The sequence below is a fragment of the Ziziphus jujuba genome, chromosome 6 (assembly GCF_031755915.1).
Source record: "Ziziphus jujuba cultivar Dongzao chromosome 6, ASM3175591v1".
In the NCBI taxonomy this organism is placed as follows: Eukaryota; Viridiplantae; Streptophyta; class Magnoliopsida; order Rosales; family Rhamnaceae; genus Ziziphus; species Ziziphus jujuba.
Genome location: NC_083384.1, coordinates 31669818 through 31679373, shown reverse-complemented (window position 1 = coordinate 31679373; position 9556 = coordinate 31669818). Strand labels below are relative to the sequence as shown.

Here is a 9556-nt window from a genome sequence, read left to right as displayed (position 1 = left end):
AAATCTATGATTCTCTAGCCCGAGGAAGAAGAAAAACTGTTTATATGTATAACTGTTTAGAGTTGACATGGAAAAACTGGCTAGCATGGACCAATCATAGTTAAGCTTCTCATAACTGACTTAACAGCCACACCTGCCATTCACGTGTTTCAGTTATTTTAAAACAAATTCCAAAACGTTGTCGTTCCTTCTTGAATCACTTAAGCTCCTCCTAGAATGCCATCGTTTCATCCTCTTCCCTTCTTTCTTCAGATCACAAGTTCGAGTATCTGAAGCTGGACAATATCTTATATTTCCTCAGCTTTTGAGGATTATTTCTTCACATTTCTCTACCTAATCCTTAAGAGCATGAATTATAGCAGAGACTCTAAAGACCTTCCTTACAAACTTCACCTTGTTCAACACTAACCTACCCCAAGTCCGAGCAAGGTTTTACATGTATTAAACCTGCTCACGGGTAGGACTTTAGTTCCCATATCTATGGGATTCAGCTCAGTTTGTATTTTCTCCAATAGAAATTCCTTCCTTTCCACCATACGAATAAAGTGATATTTAATCTGAATGTGCTTAGATCTTTCATGAAACACAGGATTTTTGCAAAGGTGTATTGCACTTTGGCTATCAGAATAAATCACAACTGTCATATCTAATGCCCCCAATTCCACCAGCAGTCCTTTGATCTGAATAACCTCCTTTGCAACATCTATCACTGCCATGTATTCAGCTTCAGTGGTTGATAAAGCTACCGCCGGTTGCAAATGTGACTTCCAGCTTACACAATTTCCACAAACAGTAAATGCATATGTAGAAATTGATTTTCTCTTATCCCGATCCCCACCATAGCCGGCATCTGTGTAACCAAGTAACTCAATATCACCTTGACTACCTTTGAACAACAATCCTTCATTCATAGTGAACTTTAAGTATCTCATGAGCCATTTCACAGCTTCCCCGTGACTTCTTCCAGGGTTTGACATAAACCTGCTAAGAACACTTACAGCATATGCCAGATCTGGTATTGTACTAATCATCAAGTGCATAACAGATCCTATAGCACTAGCATATGGCACATCATTCATATCTTCCTTTTCCTGTTCAGTAACTGGACATTAATCCACAAATAACTTGTAATGTCCACCCAACGGTACACTACCAGTTCTTGCTTCCCTCATATTAAACTTGGTGATTACCTTTTGAACATATGAAGTTTGTTGTAGCTTCATCTTCCTATTTCTTCTCTCTAGCGATTGTCATCTCCAAAATTTTCTTAGCCTGCCCAAGCTTCTTTCATCTCAAACGTAGAACTGAGTAGTTGCTTCACAGAATTAATGGCATTTGCATTTGGCCCTGCCAACAACATATCATTTACATAGAGAAGTAAATATACAGCATTTGCACTCATTTTATCCTTGAAGTACAAGCAACTGTCGAAATTACTCCTTGCAAAACCAGCCTTCAACACAAAAATATCAAACCTTCTATACCATTGCCTTTGGGGATTACTTTAAACCATAGAGTGACTTCCTTAGCAAGCATACAAGCTCTCGACCCTTTCTAATAATTTCATATCCCTATGGCTGCTTCATATAAATGGTTTCTTCCAAGCCTCCATGAAGAAAAGCAGTTTTTACATCTAACTGCTCTAATTCCCAATCAAAATGTGTAACCAAGGAGAGCATAATTCGAATAATCGTGTACTTCACCACAGGTGAGAAGATTTCATTATAATCTACACCCTCAACCTGTGTGAATCCCTTTGCTACCAACTTTACCTTGAACCTCAGTAGATCAGCCTTAGTTAGTCTTTCCTTCACTTTGTAGATCCATTTGCAATCCACAATCCTTTGATTTGAAGGAGCTGAAACTAGATCCTAAGTATGATTGTCATGCAGAGACTTCATTTCTTCATCCATGGCCTATTTCCATTTCCTTGCCTATGTGGATTCTATAGCTTCCCTATAATTCTTAGGTTCATTGTCAAAAAAATCCTGAAACCCAACCGAAGCATATGAAATGAAGTCAGCATAGCTATATTTTCTGTTGGGTATCACTCTCCTTTTAACTCTATCTCGAGTTAACAAATATCTAGGTGAGGCAATTGTTTTTTATGGTGAATCCTGCTGCTTCTCACCTTCACCATCTGAATCAAATCCTGTATGAATTGAAGTACCTTCATGTTGAACCTCAGACTCTTTTTCCTTTAATGCCCCTTCTGCTTGATGATCTAGCATCTCAAATTTAAAGCAAGTATATCCATCTGTCGTGTCTCCAGTTCTTGTCCATCACTAAGACCTGCACTGTTAGTAACCTTGTAGGGCATAACATATTCATTAAAAACAACATCCCTACTGATAATGACTTTGAATCCTTTGGTTTCCCCATCCCAAAGTCTATAACCTTTAACACCTTGAGAATAACCTAAGAGGTTCTAGACTCAGGATGCTCCTTTCATATGTATCCTCTTTTCCTCTGGAAGATCGGCAGGGAATGACCCATCTATGGCTCTAGCAACCTTCATCTGCACAAGAACTGCCCTCATCTTTTTCCTCCATAGCAAGAAATCTCCCTTGCCATTAAAGATCTCCACCTCTATCTTCGAAGCCATTGTTGCTTATACAAGAAACCCAAGATTCCGAGAGTTGAATCTTTCTAAACACTCAGAGGGATACGAAAGAACCAAGCTCTGATACCACTTGTTGTGAAATTCAGAGAATCAAGAACACAAAAACAATAACACAAATAGTTTAACGAGGTTCGGCCAAGAAAGTGTCTACGTCCTTGATGCTTAAGTCTGAGCCTTTGCTCTTATTATTTGATGAGGAAGTACAAGCTTCACAAAGTCTCTAATGGTGTTTATACAAAGAACACCCAAATACTACCTTGTGTTCCCTTTACACCCTCACCAATCTCTCAATGTTTTCACAAAAAAAACTACAAAGAAAACTTACAGAACCTTTCAATGAATTGAACCAGTAAAGAAAAAGCTTGAATTTCTCTCTCTCTTAAACCCTAAACTCAACTCAATATATGTTCTGCAAAATCTGTGATCATCTAGGAAGAAGAAAAACTGTTTATATGTAACTGTTTAGAGCTGACATGGAAAAACTCGCTGGCGTGGACCAATCACAGTTAAGCATCTCATAACTGACTTAACACCCACACCTGCCATTCACGTGTTTCATTATTTTAAAACAAATTCCAAAACATTGTCATTCCTTCTTGAATCACTTAAACTCCTCCCAGAATGCCGTCATTTCATCCTCTTTCCTTCTTTCTTCAGATTACAAGTTCGAGTATCTGAAGCTGGGCAATATCTTATATTTCCTCAGCTCTTGAGGATTATTTTTTCACATATTATTATTATTTTGGTTCTAAAAAATAAAATTTAAGATCCATCTGTACTTGTCTTTCATGGTTTTTCTCTTATCAACCATGGTTTTATTCTTTCAATGGTTTTGGGTTCAGGTAACAACCGCGACTACTTCTTTCATGATTTTATTCTCATCAACCATTTCGCATTACAATATTTACTGTTGGGAATGGAACACAAAGAAATTGCCCTTGTCTTTGATACCATCTGTTGTGCTGCATCACTTATTAGAGTGCTTGTTGTGCAGAAAGCAATTCAAGGACATAGAAGAGACCCTTCTATTATATTCTCGGTTAGTATTGCAATGGCTCTGGGTACTATTTTCATGACTGCTTAAGGGGTTCTCTATGTTTGGAGAACCATACATCTGGAAACTACATGTGGTTGTTTAAACAGCTGTGCTAATGCTTCACATAACTTTTTGTTGCTTAGCTATATTTGATTGGGTCGAAATGGATTGGAATATTTTCGTGTATCTCGTGAAAATATTTGAAAGCTATTGGGTTTGATAACTATGGCTTCCAACCTCAATTGTGTTGATAATTTTGGGTCTTTGGGTTGTATCAAACCTTGTACATGGGCCATGATTTCTAAGGGGCCTGTGATAGGAGCTAACCAATTGGGTGCAAGACCCATCAGGCTTAATAGGGATTATGAATCTCTTAAGTGGATGAAATATGTTTTAAAAAGATTTTATTGAACAAGGGGGATTGTTGTTGGGTGAGTGGTGACCTTGCTGTAGTATTTTTTGCTAAAAAAAACTGTAATTTTGAGAAACCAAATAGGTAATATGTAAGTTTACACAAAAAAAAAGTTAATATGTAGAGCCAGACACAGTGACTATTAACAATCCATTAATCACCAATCCTCATGATTCACTATCTTTTGAAACTTGGGAATCCTTAAATACAACAAATTCACCTTTTACGGGCCAAATATTTTGTTCAACAGGATTATTTGAAAATAAAATATGGTTGAGAAGGGACACAATCTTGCCTCTCTTTTAAGAAGAAATAGAGTGTTCAAATAGAGTGTTCTGGTACTTTATGCAAAGCTGTGACCCACTATTGTTCGCCTCTTATGCCATAGTTAGGCACGCAACATAAGGCTTACCGCTAGGAATGTCAAAGGGACGAAGTCGATTTTTAAAATTCCGACTCTATCCTTGCGGGAAATTTTTCATCCTATCCCCACAATTTTTTTCCGTTTCTTTAGAGGCGAGGTGAGGACGGGGATTTCTCAATCGGGAACGGGGCAGGGCAGTTTTCCCAGTTTATTTTTTTATATATAATTGATATAATTTTTTTTTGAGAAATTTATATAAAAAAAAATGTATGAATAAAATGTAAATAAAGTGACTACAATGTAATAAAAATACAATGAAATACATTAAAGTCCAAATTTACAATTATAATAAGCTACATTCTTAAAAATTACAATAGTTCAAATATATAAAATATAAAAAAAAAATTAAGTAAATATATACGGGACGGTTTGGACTAGTTCTTTATTCCCTGGTCAGTCTCCACTTTGGGTCATAAGGATTTATCCCAACCGCCTTGTTAGAAGCAGTGTATCGCAATTTTCAAGATGTGCGGGGCAAATTGACATTCCTACTTACCACTTTTCTATATACTAAATTTGTTACCATTGGACCTCACAATTTAGGCAGGCAACAGTTAAAAAAAGTGGATAGCCTTCTTTCTTTTTTTTCCCTTCTTACGTTTCCAGTTCTCACTGTTTCTCAGTATGCACAAAACTTTAAGATTTTTCTATTTTTTTCTTTTTTTTTTCTTTTCCTTTTGGGCTAAGCTAGCTGGATAAATGATTCAAAGTAATGGAGAATACATAATCCAATAAACTACCCAGAAAAGAAGGTGAAATTTACATGCATATCCATCAGAAAGTCCATTTATCTGATCAAGCTTGACCTCAGGGCAAATTTTAAGCACTCATAAGGTAGACCCTTTTTTAACATCAACCACCATCATCCTCACTAACACTTTTTTATTTATTTATTTATTTTTCACTGTGGCTGGGGAAATTTTAGCTTGCATAATTAATTATCGACAAAATAGTAACTTTCATCTTTAGTCTGTTCTTGGAAGTATATCACAACAAATTCTCCCTAAACACACTTATTTGTTATCTTTTTTCTAAAGCACATGTAAATAACCCATCATGAATTTGGTTTTTGTAAACCACAATAGGCCTAATCGCAAAATAATTCATGGGGCTTATCAAATGGGCTTTACAAGGATTTTGAATGATACTACATCAAATATTTCAAAACTAATTGAAAAAAATCGATTTTGTAGTTACCTTGTTGGAACTTTATTTTCACTCTGAAAACTTAAAACTGAAAGTTCAATTGCAACTTGAAATTGTATAAAATGAAGTTTTGAGGAGCCATATTGGTCATGTATAACTCTAAATGAATTAAACAATCTAATCACCATCCATCCTCATGGTTGATTATCCCTTTGGTAACTTCTTTTTTTTTTTTTTTTTTTGAAAGAACTTGTAAAAGATAACCTCTTTTACAATTATTGGCCAAAATATCTGCTCAACGGGATTATAAAAATACAAAAACGCTTCCGAGATTGTGTTTTAGATTCAAATTGTTTTCTAAGCAAAGTCTATTTCTCATCTGTGTCAACCAAAATTTTGAAGAAATCCTGGACTACTTCCCATTGTTAAAAGGACTCGTTTAACACAGTCTACCCAAAAGGGGTAACTTTGCCACTTAAGCTGTTCCAAAAGGCAGCAGAGTGTTCGCTTAATTACTTTATGCAAACCCTTGTGCAGCAACTTATTGTTTACAGCTTAACTATGCTTTTATAGCTTTCCTCTTTCTTATATATGCACTTTTTTGGTGAAGGGGCTAAATTAGTTAGCATGAGCCTCACAATTTACTCACGCAACAAAAAATTTACTAGTAGTAGCACGACCCCCCATATTTCCTCACAGAGCAAATGGACCATTACTAAATTTGCATACCAAATGGACAATAAGAAATTGATATATGCTTTCCAAATCTCAATTATTATTTGGTACGCACAAAACTTAAAAAGACTTTACTTACGTGAAATTAGTCTAGATAATTGTTTGAGAATATGAACATAACCCATTGAACTACCCAGAGAAAGAAAATTTACATGCAGTTGAGTCCATTATGTAATTAGCTAGACAGGCCAAGCCAATTAAGGACTCGATAGGGAGAACAATTTTTTACATCAACGACCACCACTATCCCAAACTCTCCCCCAAAACGCACTTATTTTTTAACCTTTTCTTATAAACACAGGCACAGGTAAAAAAAAGAAAAAACAAAAAAGAAAAGGGCGACAGTTCCATATCAGTTCTTGAACAGACCAGAGTCTTGCATTCTAGACAATGCCTTTTCAAACTGGCTCCATCTCTGCTCCAGAGTCCCAATATATCCCACCGACATTCTGACCAGTCCCGGTGATATTCCGGCCAGTTTTTTCTCCTCGGCGTTCATTTCGCTGCTTGTGCTGCTGCCGGAGCAGGACATGAGGGTCTCATAGTATCCCAAGCTCACAGCCATGAACCCAAACTGGGTGTAGTTTTGCAGAAGGTTCATCAGCCGGTTTGCTCTCTCCTCTGTTTCCATGTCCACGCAAAGAAGCCCACCATACCCGTACTCCTTATTGATCATGGACTTGAGAAGCTTGTGCTGTGGATGGTCTTCGAGCCCAGGATATACGACTTTGAGGCCCATCTTCTTCATCCTCGTGGCGTAAACCATTGCTCTGTTGCAGTGCTCCTTCATTCTCAACGCCAAGTGGGGGATTCTCTCTGACAGTTCAAAAGCCACTTTGGCGTTCATTGTGGGGCCCAGAAGCATCAGGGACCCTTGATGAAGATCCATCATCGAGTTCACTAAACTCGCTGGTCCACATACTGCACCTGTTCATCATCACATCATGTATGTCTCATTATTTTGTCATTTTCATATATTTATATGCATTTCATAAAATTCGTCAAAATTCTATAGTTCCAAACAAAAACTTCAATGGAAAAATAATTATAATAAAGAAAAAGAAAAAAATTTGTTCAAAAAGTTTTATTATTTATCATCAAAAGATGATAATAATAGCTGAATAGAGGTAGGATCATTGTTGATATTTAATTATATATGAATTTTTATTTGAAAAATATAATTTTAAAAGATTTTTTTTTTTTAAACGATTTAAATTGTTAAATGCTATATAAATCCTGATAAATAGTATTTTTTTATCCCCACGAGAGCATGACAAAAGACCATTCACGAGGAAAACTAAAAGCCACCGTCTGAATCAAAAAAATGTCCCGTGGCCACCATCCAGAAAAAAGTTCACGTACTCATGTTTTATTATTACTATTGTTATTATTATTATTATTTTTTTACTTTTTTTATTTTATGATAAAATGTGGAATTAAATTTCCAAAAATCTCCCAAACGAACGTTCCAGATTGTTTTGATTAAAGATGGGCAAGTTGGAAGTGAGGCGAGGTTAAAATTTCCAACTGTTACGGGAGTTGACAGATGAGGACACGTGTTGGGTGTGAAATAGAAAAATAAGAAAGCAAGAGATAAATTATAGTACCTGCGATGATGTCGGCCCCACCGCTGATGAACTTGGAGATACTGTGGACCACCACGTCGGCTCCGAGGCTGGCCGGAGAGAGGAACATGGGAGAGAAGGTGTTGTCGACCACCAGCATAACCCCTTTCTCGTGGGCTATACGGCTGAGCTCCGGAATGTCGGCCACGTTGAGGGTGGGGTTGGAGATGGACTCGCAGTACAAGACCTTGGTCTTCCCAACCACCAACGCATTCCTCACCATCTCCATGTCGTGGATATCAACGAACGTCGTCGTTATGTTGGCCACCCTGGGGAGGAAATGCGCCATGAGGGCGTGGGTCCCGCCGTAGAGTGTTCTGGAAGCCACGATGTTCTCGCCGCTGCTAACCAACTGCATCAGCACCGACGATATGGCCGACATCCCGCTGGAGGTGCAGTACGCGGCTTCCGTGCCTTCCAGAGCCGCCATCTGACGGCCCAGATTCAACACCGTCGGGTTGAAGTGCCGGCTGTAGATGAAGAAGTCCCTGTCCGGTCCTAATTCGCCGGAGAACATGCGGCGCATGGTCTCCGGCTCCATGACGGTGAAGGTGGCGGAGGCTTCTATCGACATGTTGACACCGCCGTGCTCGCCGAATTCATGGCGAGCACTGGCTAATGCCGCCGCCGGGTCGTACCGGGCCATGGCCGCCGGTGATGAGAAGAAAGGCATGGATTTTTTAGCCACAACGTAGTCGTTGTTGTCTTCGGCGCCGTCGTCATGTCCAGCCGATCTTTTCTTGCCGGACAAAACGGCACCATGGTTTTTCAATTCAGCAGCCATATATATGCTACAAGCTAAAAGCTAATCAGTTGGATTTTTTTTTTTTTTTTCTTCCCCTTCTTTTTTAGAGGAAAATAAGGAATCTATCTTAACCCAAAAAGAGAGAAAGAAACAAAAGAGGTTTGAGAATTTGCAAGAGAAAGAGAATTAAGGCGGGAGGTTAATTAGAGATATGGGGAGAGGAAGTTTTAGCTAGTTATAAACAAAGAGAGAGAAAGACAATGATTATATAAACAATAGAGAAGATTGGGATTAGATGCACAGCTTGCGTGGAGGTTGCGATGAGAGATTGGGAAATTGGGTAGACAGTAGGCTACTATATATAGCGTGGATTTACTTTTATGGTCGAAAGGTGCAGTGAATCTGGTCATTTTTTATTGATGGTCCACCGTAGATTCTGTTATTTTCCCCCTCATAAATACGTTATGTATACGTTTTCCATTTTACTTTTCTCTACAAAAGTCAAGTCTAGTGTAAATGGAAATTTTCATTTAGAATTTTCATCCTATTATATTGGGAATTCAATCTAACTATGTATATTTCTTAATTTAATGCTTATGTTCATATATATTAATTAACTTTTATGTCTCTATACTCATTTTTTTCCGTTTCTTTTTTTTTTTTTTTTTTTGGGGGGTAAAGATCGAATTTTCTTTTTCTGTTTTTATATTTTTCTTTTTTTAAAAAAAAAAAAAAAGAGCAAAACCTCAAAGATTTGTCTACGCGTTGTGTGAACTGCTAGCTCTTCAATTACCCGCCAAGAGTTTGGAT

At 37.6% G+C, this 9556-nt stretch overlaps 1 protein-coding gene across 1 annotated transcript; it reads right to left on the bottom strand.

The window, feature by feature from the left end:
* Positions 1–6474: 6474 nt before the first annotated feature.
* LOC107430088 (methionine gamma-lyase) lies at positions 6475–9084 on the bottom strand. Its single transcript, XM_016040880.3, has 2 exons — positions 7984–9084; positions 6475–7303 (listed from the first exon to the last, which is right to left on the bottom strand). The coding sequence occupies exons 1-2, from the start codon at positions 8783–8785 to the stop codon at positions 6729–6731; spliced, it is 1377 nt and encodes a 458-aa protein (XP_015896366.3). The 5' UTR covers positions 8786–9084; the 3' UTR covers positions 6475–6728.
* Between the last annotated feature and the right edge of the window lie 472 nt (positions 9085–9556).